The following is a 12,071-nucleotide window of genomic DNA, read 5'->3' as shown; positions in this document are numbered from 1 at the left end:
TGGGTTTAGTATCTCTTCGTCCAGGACACTGACCATTACCTTTATCACTATTTGTTCATGGTCCCCTGCTTTTCTGTCGGTGGGTGAAGGATATCCGGAAGCCAGGAAGATTCCAGTCAGTTCTGTGTCTCAGGCAAAAATCAAAAAAGGAAAACCTTTTAAAAATCAACTGCGGAGACTGTCACTATCTTGGTGTCTTCCTGATGTCATGACAAACACAGGGAGAAGAGCAAGTTCCTGGGAGGGAGTTCCTCTTAGCTTAGAGTTACAGTTGCCATTCCAGCAGGGAGGGGACATTATAGCATCTAGAGTCTCATGGCATCTGCAGTCTGAAGAATGTGCATGCCAGGGCTTGCTTCTCTCTGTCTCTGTCTCTGTCTCTGTCTCTGTCTCTGTCTCTCTCTCTCTCTCTCTCTCTCTCTCTCTCTCTCTCTCTCTTTCTTTCATTTTGTTCAGTCCAAGGTGCAAGCTAGGAAATAGTTCAGCCCACTTTCAGGGTGGGGCTTCACACCTCAAGCAACCCAGTTAAGAGCATCCCTTGCAGGCATGTTTAGAGGCCCATCTCTCGGGTGATCCTAACTTTGGTAGAGTTCACACCAACCCTCACACTTGCCCAGTGATACTCAATTTCAGTTGGTTGAATTATTGAAACAATTTTTAAAAAATAAACTACTAAAATTTAGAGTAAAATAAAGACTTTCTTCCTCAGAAAAAAGTGTAGTTCTCAGACTGCGGTCAACTGTGGAAGGGGAGTTGAAAGTTAGTCATTCTCCTCTCAGGACAAGAAAAAGAAAGAGAAGAGGGGAGAGAAAAGAAATAGAGAGGGAAGGAGAAAGAGAAAGAGAGGGAAAGAAGAAAAGAAAGACAGAAGCTACCTAACAGGACATGGGTGGGAAGTCTGCGGTTGATAACACCACAAGGGTTTGTCAAACTGGGCGAGCTCCATTCAAGAGGCTTGAGCTCTCAGCTCTGCGGCCTGAGCCACCCTGCACTTTTCCCTTCTGCTAGGGATCAATGGTGGCAGTCTCCCTCAGTCACGCTGGTTGCTTGCTGAGGCTGTGAACTGAGCTAGAGGTTCTGCCATGCTGCACAGACTCGTCCTCTCTCTTCCTGCCATGGCATGGTCCTTTGTTCCCACTCTTCTTCCCCCTGCAGCTCAACACAGCCCGTTCTTCCTCTGATCCCTCACTTGGAGGCTTTCCTGTTACAGCACGCAGGCTCTTGGGTCTTATTCTCTGCATTCATGGGGCTTCCTCTGTATTCCTTCCAAAGAGAGAAAAACTGTGAACTTATTTACATTATGTCTCAAGTGGATGGATAAAACGGCTCATTATTACATGCAAATGGGATGGTCTGAATAGATCCTAGATGGCAGAGACAGCTGTCGGAGAGAAGGACCTACCCTCTCACTTACAAGGCTTCCCCGTCCAGTTCCCGTAATTGTCACATGGACTCTCCATGGTGTCACCATGAGTGGGAGGCTGCTAAGCCCAATGCCCCCAGCCGTGTAGGCACGTGTGCATGTGTATGCATGCATGTGCATTGCCTTCAGGTTGTATGTGGGAGATGAATAAGAGAACATGTAGTAAAACGTAAACCTCTCATTATAGGCTCTGTTTTAGTGAATGGGATGGAACTGTGGGCTCGATAAATACCTGATTCAGAAAAACGTACTTTGTTTTGAATTATAGAAGTAGTTCTCACTTTCATTCTGTCATGTACGCATGTTTCTGAATATTGTTCCACTCACTGTTAATATGCACACATTTTATCTGTCAATTTCACCCAGTTAAAGGGAGTGAAATTAAGCACAGCATCGCTTTCTTGATAAAGCATCTTCATGTAGTTAAACTCCGTGAGTTCCCTACTCACTCAGAATTCTCAGCGTGTCTTGAAGGGGGCTTTGGCCAGGTGGACCTTGGAAGTGGGGGGGGGGGGGGCTTCTGCGAATGTGACTTGTGTCTGTCTAGAAGCAGTTTCCCTCCTGTCCCTCGGCAAGCCTCTCACGCCAGCCCTCACTGTGTGTTTCAGGATCACCACCACAGCAGCATGCATGATGGACCTCAGGAGATACCCCCTGGATGAGCAGAACTGCACCCTGGAAATTGAAAGCTGTGCGTATCAGACTATGCCTTCCTTGTTCTTGCCTTTTGAATTTGGTCTTTTTTGCTGTTGTAAGTTAGCATCTCTACCAAAGCATCCCTGGTGTTCAGCTCATCACTATCTTAAGATTAGGCTTGGGGAGGGGGTACCTCAATGGTAGAATGCTTCCCTACTACACACAGGGCCCTGGGTATGATTTCCAACACACGAAACAAAACAATGTATGAGAGAATTAACTCTTGGTAATTTTACTGTCAGCACAAAGAGAGAAAGAGAGGAGCAAAAGAATTGAAAGACAGGAGTGCGCACATGCATGCGTGTGTGTGTGTGTGTGTGTGTGTGTGAGAGAGAGAGAGAGAGAGAGAGAGAGAGAGAGAGAGAGAGAGACTCAGTATAAAATTGTTCTTCAATCTAATCTGATTAAGTAGTCTGTTTTCTGTGCTGAAATGGGAGAAAACAAATGTTCCCCGTCTCAATCCGTTCAGCGGGAAGAGAGCGAACACTGAGATGCAATTTTCCTACAATCTGCTTCATCACGCTTGAGTGGCTGGGCTGCTGGGACCCTGGGCAGTTGGAGGGAAACTCATTTCCCGCCAGAATCACAGCCTTACAAGCTGGCCATTTCTGCATCTTGGCAATCCTCTTCAATTTGAGGGGTGTGCAGATGCCTTATTGATAATTCAGGGCTGTGTGCCTCTATGGGTGAGTGGAAGCTGGATTACTGACATCTAATGAGGTGTGCCTCATGCCACCTGAAGGGTCCCACCTATAGATCCTGACCTGTCACGCACTGGCTTATTACTAGTCTCAACAAGCGTTTGTGTTGAGTCTTTCACCGATTGGTTTATTAGGAGTCTCAACGGGTGTTCTGCAGAGGTTTGGTTGCTTAAGTGAAGTTGCCTTGGTGGTATCATAGAAGAGTATTTGTGGTTGGGGAGGGTATGTGATGCTTCAGCACGTTGAGAGAGTGCACAGTGGGAGGCTGAAGCTGGCCATCTTGTTCCCTTTACTGCTAGAGGGCACCACGGTCCATGCTTCCTGACAGCTATGGATTTGAGGATTAGGAATATAAAATCACATCCAATAATGCAGAGTGGAAGCCCCAAGGACATGGGCCCTGGAGCTTAGGAGCCTCAGAGGAGAGATGGTAAATCCCTACAGTTCCTAGGATTGTCCTAATCAGATAGCTTCTGTGTGGTGAGAGGCCAGAGTCTCTCTCAGATGGTGGGGATTTTAGAAAGTGACCGTGAGCTTTTGTGTAGGATGTAGGAAGCAGCTTTAGCCCCTGCCAGTAGCCACCTTCTTGGAGTGACTTCTGCCACTATCCTAGGTGCAGCAGGTTCGTACCTTCCAGAGTAGGGGCAGAAGGGTTAGAAAAGTTGGGTAGGAGAAACAGAGATAGGAAAGAAACCGAGAGACACAGAATAGCACCTGGAGGGCAACTCAGCAAATTCTGAATGGTGAATCCATCATTCTGAGTTTGCTCGTATTCAATCTTTTTGTACACTGTATACCCCAATATAAAAGTGGAGGAGAAGACAAAAGACCGCTTTAACATGATACAAAGGACAACTAGAATAGTTACTTGCTCCAATATTTTGAGACAGCAAGCCATTATTTCTTGAGAAAAGTATTTGATGCTTGGGGCAGTGAAAACACCCTAGACCAACTATCCTGTAAGCAGCCACTCCCTAGGTCAAACCTCCTATTTTCAAAGAAGGAGCAGAAGTCTGCTTGAATTCTCTGACCTTTTCACATGATGGAGAGGATTTATCTCCTTTGGTCATCTTACCATCTTAATGTCCAAAACACTAAGTAATCACACCCTAGGTCAGGGTGTGTAGCCACACTCGTTGTCAACAACTTTGAGAGAGCAAAATAAACTCAATGTCTTGGACCTTCAGACAGGGTAGAATGGGCTCACACTTTTGAGCCTCCAATAACCCCAGCTTCCTGGCCAGACAGTGTGACCTCTCGGGTGTATGGCCTGGCTTCAGGGGCTCATGAGAAAGAGAGATTCTCTGGGTGCAGGAGGACGTGTCCTGCAGAATTCCAGATAAAAGCACCAGAGACAAGAAGGGGATCTCTTCTGCCTGCCTCTCTGTACTATGGCTGGGGAAATGATGGCTTTGTTCTCCTGCTGAGTACAAATTCACTGATTTGTTAATTTATCCCCCACATACTTCACAGATTCGACTCTATGCCAGCACTGATGTTTAGTTTTGATTTTGGTTTATGGTTCTGGGATTAAACCCAGGTCCTTACACATGTGGAATAAGTGCTCTACCATCGAGTCCCACACCAACCCTGCGCAGGCGCTGTTATAAGTGTAGGTACACACAGAGCAGACATGCACAATGCTTTCCTGCCTGGAGCGTGTGCTCCAGAGAGATGGAAGGAGACAAAAAGAGTAATAATTGTTTTGAAGAACAAAGGATTGGGGGGTGATTTGGGGGTTGCTCAGGAAGTGGGATCTCATGGGCAGCTTCTGCAGAAAGTGTTTGGTAAATCACAATGTGACAGAAAGATGGACTGTTTGAATACCCAAGACAGGCTTCTGCAGAGCGCATGGCTGCCCTGAGCACAGGAGCTTCTCTGAGCAGTAAGAGGCCTGTATACCTGCACTGGTCAGGGAAGACGGAGGGGCATCACATTGGGGTGGATCTTGTGAGTTCCTGGGGTCCTTGTGCAAGTTTGGCTTGTTTTGCCCATTGCATAGAAACCAGCTGAGAGCTTTAGGGAGAGGAGTGGTGTAATCAGGTGTTTTATTAGGGAAGGGATTGTTAGGTCTTAAAGCCAGGAGGTAGGTACTTAGCAGTAGGTGTTACACTGTGGACTACACAGAGGGACAACAGAGTGTTCTTACGGTTGTGATGACCACTACAGGAGCCATCAATGTTGAGATACTGGACTAGAAAAGCATCAGATAGATTAGTTTTATATATGGTCCATGTTCCAAATTTTGTTACGTTGCAGCATCTTCCATCAGATCTGTGTTTTATTGGTCTAATTGAAAAGCCGAAGTGAATGTGCTGGTCTGTAATTCCAGCTCGAAGCAGATGGCATAGGACAGTCTAACACTGGGTCATGAGACCTGACTCCAGGGGAAATCAGGAAGGACGAAAGGAGTGGAAATAAGGGAAGGGGGAAAAGCGGTAACAGAGCATAGAAAGGGGAGGGTTGGGAGAAAAGGAAAGGAAGGAGGGGGAGGAGCAAGATGAAGAAAGAGAGGGGAAAATAAAAGGAACAACAAAAATAAAGAATGCACAGAGAGAGAGAGGGGGGGGGAAATAAATAAATGCGTAATTGACTGTAATCTCCTGGGAGACTCTCAGGAGGTTAGCTAAGACTACGCTTTGTTTCCCATTGACTCGCTCATCTTGGGGAGTACCGCCTGTATTTCACGTGAACATGAGGGGTGAGAGATACAGTCCTCATTGTCATCACCCATTGAGAGGGTACCTGTGCCAGCGTAACTCGGCCAGGAGTCTCCCAGCAAACCGAATTTCTGAAGTGGGCCAGCATCGTGAGAGAGCTCATGTCACCAGGCCATGATTGGGAGAGCAGGCCCTTAGTCTCTGTAACCACCCTGAATCTTGGTACCTGCCTTCCCCTACCATCCTGTTCTTCACTGTAAAGATGTGTTTAAGTCCTCAATTGGGCTTTATCTGGGTAACTTCAATTTCATGCTTTGCACTCAGAACTCTGGTCCCAAGCTCTCATCTCTCAGAACCCCAGTTATCTTCCTTTCAGGACCCATCCTGATACAAAGTAGACTGCTGAGGTAGCACATAAGTACCCTGAAGCTAATTTATTCACATTTCTCATGGAGGTGCACGTTAAATATTTTTTAAATCTAATAGTCATTATTTCCTTTTAGCAAAGATAATTCCTTAGACTATTCGTTGTCATGTGACAGTGTCTCCTATCCACCATGTCCCTGCTTTCTCTCTCCTGGTAGATGGCTACACCACGGATGACATTGAGTTTTATTGGCGCGGCGGGGACAAGGCTGTCACCGGCGTGGAAAGGATCGAGCTCCCACAGTTCTCTATTGTGGAACACCGTCTGGTCTCCAGGAATGTTGTCTTTGCCACAGGTGACTCCTGGGTCCCCTCTTGGTCCCTTTAGTGTGCTGGCTGCACTGACAGTGTGGTCTGCTCGCTGGCTTGCATGTGTTGTCGGGAATTAACCATCCCATGAACTCCTTTAGCTTGAATATAAAATGTACTGGTATGTGTGAAAAGGAGAAAGGACCACCTGAGAACAGGATGCTCCCCAGGGTGTGCTGCGGAACATATGATGGTGGGTGAGTAAGTAACTGGTCCCTGTGTGACGTCAGAAGTTTTAGAGAAGAGGCTGTTGATATCCTTGGAGAAAAGAACGGGGGTGATAGGAGATGTCCTCCCAGGAGCTGGTCACCTTCTCCTCATCCTGGGTGCAGTTCAGCTTCGGTGATCCAGGACAACAGAGGTCCCTGCTGCCAAATCCACCCTTTATACATGGTCTTCTCCAAATACTGGTTGGTTAAGGTTACTATGGCCTGACATGATTCACTGACATGTTCCTCCAGCTATCCATAGCCAGAGAAGATGTCTTCTGCTCTTCTGTCTTGGCTTGCTGCGGTTTGATGAAATTATTGTCACGTGTGTTTTATGGCTTTGGTGGCATCTCCGTTGCATCTTGGTTGCATGCTCTGCACAATAGAGATGATAAATAACAGTAATTTGTAAACTATAAATAATAGCCATGTCCACAAACAAGGTTGAAAACACGAAGGGAAGGAGAACTGTTCTTATATTTGAACAAAAGTCAACAGCTATGAATCTGTCTCAGGATGTGATGGCCTTAAAGGAGCTGGCCACTTGCGGTCTACCTGGTGCTTATTTATGGGTGACTGCTCCTGACCCACAGGTACCTGCTTCTCCTCTGCTAACTGGGTGTGGTTCATCTCACCTTCATTCTGCTTTTCTCTCAGATGCCCTCTGCCCTGTTCTACTGCCACAGCTACCCTGGCTGGGATAGGTAGTTGCTGCACAACTCCAGTATTCCCTTCCGTCCCTGCTCATGGTTTATTCTTTCCTTGACAAGAATGTGCATCCCCAGTGGGACCAATCCTACTCACAGCATCCCCGGCCCCTCCCAGGCTTGCTTCCTGCCTGAGATGGGAACATTTGTCATTGAGTACCTGTACAATGGCTCAACATTTTGACCTGTGTCTCCTCTCTCCAGCCTGGTTTCCATGAGTCAATGTGTTCGCAGACAGAAGCTTGAATTCTTAAGAAGTCAGGTCCATTGCATATAGTGTTGCTTATCCAGATGTGTAAGACACACTGATGTGCTTGCTTTGGGTGGAGAGTGAGAAAGATCAGGATCTCTGGTAGGGTTAAGGGATTGTGTGCAGTGTACAATCAAGAAAATTGCTATGGTGCATTGAAGAAAATTGGTAATTTTTTATGTATAAAATTGAAACTTTATGCCGGGCCATGGTGGTGCACGCCTTTAATTCCAGCACTCGGGAGGCAGAGGCAGGTGGATCTCTGCGAGTTCGAGGCCAGCCTGGTCTACAAGAGCTAGTTCCAGGACAGGCTCTAAAAAAGCTGCAGAGACACTCTGTCTCGAAAAACCAAAAAAAAGAAAAAGGAAAAAAAAAGATAAAATTGAAACTTTAACCGTCCTGTGCTCCAAGCCATATGTGCAAAAGGTCTGCTCAGAGTACACTGGTATGCCGATAGTATTCCCACAACAAAGAGATCCTGCCCATGCCTGCCTTTGTCTACAAAGTTCTCTTTGTGACCGCACCATGCTTATATAGGAACCTCTTGCAATGCTCTCTCAGAAGCCCAGGGAAAGGTATGCACTGAGTAGCCTTTAGCCTAGCTCTGGACTGGCACTGCTCTTTTGAGCACCTGTGTTTTTATTTGTTGAGAAAATGAAGCATGCATGTCATGGTCTTCAAGCTGTGCATTGACTAGTGAGGCCATCACAATGTGGCACTGTCTTCCTTCCGGCCTGCCTTGAATTCTGCATGCATTCAGTCCTACATGGGGCTTAATATCATCTCTAAAACATCTCACTCCTAAAGAACATATACTTTTGAATGATACTGATTGAACCATACATGGAGAAATCACATAACCCTCATCGTCTTAAAGATATTTTAAAAGCTAAATGTGGTCCCAATGTTTCCCTGTTGACTGGTGTCATGATTATTGCAATTCCAATCAGTAATCTGTTTCGAAAGGAATTCATCACCTAGAAACAAACTCTCTCACAACGTGTTTGTCCTGGCCACCCAGAACCAAAATAATCACACAGAAATTGTATTAATTAAATCACTGCTTGGCCCATTAGCTCTAACTTCTCATTGGCTAACTCTTACATCTTAATTTAACCCATTTCTATTAATCTGTGTATCACCAAGAGGTCATGGCCTACCAGCAAAGTTTTAGCATGTCTATCTCTGACAGTGGATCCGTGGTGTCTCCCTCTCCGCCTTCCTTTTCCCAGCATTCAGTTCTATCTTTGCCGCCTACCTAAGTTCTGTCCTAGCAACAGGCCAAGGCAATTGCTTTATTCATTAAACAAGAAAAGCAACACACAGACAGAAGGACCTCCCACATCAACAAGGGTTAGGAAAAGGCAAGGTCTCTGTCCACTTGAGAAGTAGCTTTCGTCAGGCACAGTTGTTGTACTGAGAGAATACACTGGTTGACAGGACACGTTAACACGAGTCATTTCTGCAGAAGAAATAATTAAGTAAATATTTAAAATATTACATAAAAGAGATAACACAAAACTCAGAGACATTCTATGCTCAAGGACTGAAGAAAATATCATCCACATAAAGCCTCGCTGTGCCTGGACTGCTTCTAATGAGAGCTGTGCTCTAGAGTCGCTGGAGGGTTCTAGAAGAGCAGCTGGGTTTATTCGTGACAAAACAACAAACGAACAAACCCGCTTCAGTTCCGCGCGTGACCCCGTGTTCTGAAGGGTGTTTAGAAAGGCCTTTAGACAGGGGATCCAGGCTTCCTAGGGCAAACTCCCACCACAGTGGCTTTTGTGTGTCAGTTTTGTGTCAGTGATGTCCCTGGAGCCCATACTTTAGAAATGTATTAGCTTATGCTAAAGTAGAAGAAAATTGGAAGCAGTTGATGTTGGTTGGTATGGGGTCTGTGTTCAATCCCTCGTACTGCGAAGTAGACAAACAAATACGTTAGAGAGATGAAGGGGTGATGGCATAGGCAAATGGACACAGGGATACTCACAGCTCAGCTATGGTGATGCTCAAGACTCTTCATACATGCCAACCACGATGTACCTAGAACACTTTTCTATCAGTGGTGTTTCTACACTCTCAATTCGGTCAGTTCCCAAATTTTTATATTGTGGGAGTTCTTACACCAACAGGTAATTTGCTTTACAAAAAGTGCTGTACCGAGTATGAAGTTGAGAGAACCGATATCTATAGGACCACTGCGCACCATGCCTATCTGACTCCTTTGCAACCAGTCTTGTACCAAAGGCCATGCGTTCTAGATGAGCTGGGCTACTAGGCAGGCTTTTAGGAACTGGTCCTGGGGTTGGAGGCCCCTGCATCCTAACCCGGGAGCCTGGAATGTCTTAATCCAATACTCAGAAGACATCTAAGACAAGAAAAAAGTGGACAGCCTACCACTGAGCCCTCCTCTGCTCAGCTGCTGTGTTAGCCAGAGGCCACCATATTCCTTAAGCCATTGACCAACTCTGAAACTCCCCCCCCTGCCATTCTCTGACTCACAATGAGCTCTTCAGCTTAGCACTCAGAGCTTTTCTCTTACTGAATTTAATCCTCTTGCCTCCTACCATTCGTTCTTTGCTGCCCTTCAAACTTCTGCTCAGATTCTAGCCTCCCTTTGATATAGTTTCCTTTTCTGTCCTGAACCATGCAAACTCTACAGTGAGCAGTGATTCTCCTGCCAATGCTGCTGCTCATCTTCCTTGAGCTTCTCCTCTGGTTTCTTCCTTCTTTTTTCTTTGGAAACATTTGAGGTATCATTTCTTGTCATCTGTCAAGTGTTAATTCCACACTCCATCTGATGCTCTAGAAAAGTCTACTGAGTAAACATATTTGCTCTTAACCATGTACTTAGGATTTCAACAATTTAACCAAGCGCCCAACATGGGCCCTCCCAGAAATAAGAAAAAAGAAGGTGAATTTTGTGCATTAAGCACTTGGTTAAGCAACTGGTTTCTTGAGGAAATTCTAGCATGTTAGCTGTGCTGCTTTCTTGTTCTGAATTCTAATTTTTGTGAATGTGCTTATGATCATATTCAGGTGATTCCTTGTGCTTACAAGCAGTAATGTTGACTCAAATCTGGAAATCTGAATTGGTGCTTTTTTCTAAGAAAGCACAAAAGCATGGGAAGGAGAGATATACCCATAAGGACAGTGTGAGACAAGGTGAGACAGGAGTGGCTTATCTCACCTCTGTACCTGGGCTAGGCTTCAGATCGCCTCCAGCAGCTACTCCACATGAGCACATCCATGTGGCCAACAGACCTTGGACAACCTCTGTGAGACTCGTGAATATTTTGATGAAATTCCAGGAAACAGGTACAAAACAAAAATGTCTAGAGTTTTGTGATTCCTTCTGTCCAGATCTGAAATAGTACTGGGTCTCTAAACAAACCTTGGGAGTGTGGTAAGTTCTTCATCTCCTGAACTTCACTTTTGAACCCTCTCACTTAGCAAGTGAATCTGGTCACGTCCCTTGGAAAAAATATTTTATAAGGTAAATATTATAACCGCTGGATAAACTCAGATAAGACCCTTGATCTCTGCGGGAGTAGCAATAAAAACATTTCCATTATTGTACCTAGTTTCTGTTTAGTTAAATATAGTAAGTTTAAATGTTACTGAAATATTTTGGATGTACCAAAAATATTTAATGAATAACTGACTTTTTAAAATTTCAAGTTAAAAAGAAAAGTAGCAATAATGTAGCAAGGGTGCAGCCCAGGGGTAGAGTAGTTGTTTGATTGCACAAGGTCCCTAGAATCTACTCCCGGTGGTAGAGAGAAGGAAAGAGAATGAAAGGTGGGTAGAGGGATGTCAGACCTTGGGTGGTAGATATCCCAATGGGCCCAAGGCTAAGACAACATGACGAGGAAAGCTTTGATAGAGAAACTTCCATAAAGAGATGCTTGTAAGTTTAATATTCATAACGTTTTTGTTTGATCACATGCATCGAAATATGTTACACATGCAGGACTCTGCATGAAGTGAGTATTGAATTAACCGCCCCCACGTCCTTTTGTGGGTAGGAATCCTCTATCCTTGAAGGCAGCCACTGTCTTAAGGCACCGTAGCCACTGTCACCTGGCTCTCAGCATTGCTTAAAGGAGTCATAGAGTCTGGACTGTGGAGCAGCTGTTTGCCTCAGCCTCACACTGGAGACTCGATTCATCTCCATACCGTCATTCACTCTCTTTACTATGCTGTCTGTAAATAAGTCATAATCTATAGAAATCCTCCCCTTCTTCTGCACAGGTAGGAGTTATGTGGCTTGAATAGCTATAAATATACATGCAGATGAACGATAAATATGTCTAAAAGGAGAATTGGAAATACTCAAGCTTAACTTGAAATGTCAAACTGCTTTCCAAAATGTCCATGCCAAGGTTCACACACTAGTCAGCCTCAGGGTCCTTGTGTCATAGCCTATCAAAGAACACACTAGCCAGCCTGAAGTTCTCTGACTGATATCCTACCAAGGTACACACACACGCACACACACATGCACACACACATATACACACTCACACGGGCAGACCAGACAGATACATACACATACATACACACATGAACACACACACTCACACAGACAGACCAGGCAGCCTGAAGTTCCCTGGTTGATAGCCTACCAAGGCACATACACGCACTCACACACATACACATGTGTACACACACATATACACACACACAC

At 45.3% G+C, this 12,071-nt stretch overlaps 1 protein-coding gene across 3 annotated transcripts in view; it reads left to right on the top strand.

Moving 5' to 3' along the window:
* Gabrb3 (gamma-aminobutyric acid type A receptor subunit beta3) overlaps positions 1-12,071 on the top strand; it is a 228,623-nt gene that overhangs the window by 189,795 nt on the left and 26,757 nt on the right. For all 3 annotated transcript variants that reach the window (XM_038313911.1, XM_038313910.1, XM_038313912.1), the window contains 2 exons: positions 2,032-2,114; positions 6,065-6,202. In XM_038313911.1, coding sequence (XP_038169839.1) covers positions 2,032-2,114; positions 6,065-6,202 — 221 coding nt within the window. The remainder of the gene's footprint in view (positions 1-2,031; positions 2,115-6,064; positions 6,203-12,071) is intronic.

Source organism: Arvicola amphibius, chromosome 12 (assembly GCF_903992535.2).
Source record: "Arvicola amphibius chromosome 12, mArvAmp1.2, whole genome shotgun sequence".
Classification (NCBI taxonomy): domain Eukaryota; kingdom Metazoa; phylum Chordata; class Mammalia; order Rodentia; family Cricetidae; genus Arvicola; species Arvicola amphibius.
The sequence above is the reverse complement of the archived record's forward strand: the minus strand, read 5'-3'. Positions and strand labels throughout refer to the sequence as shown.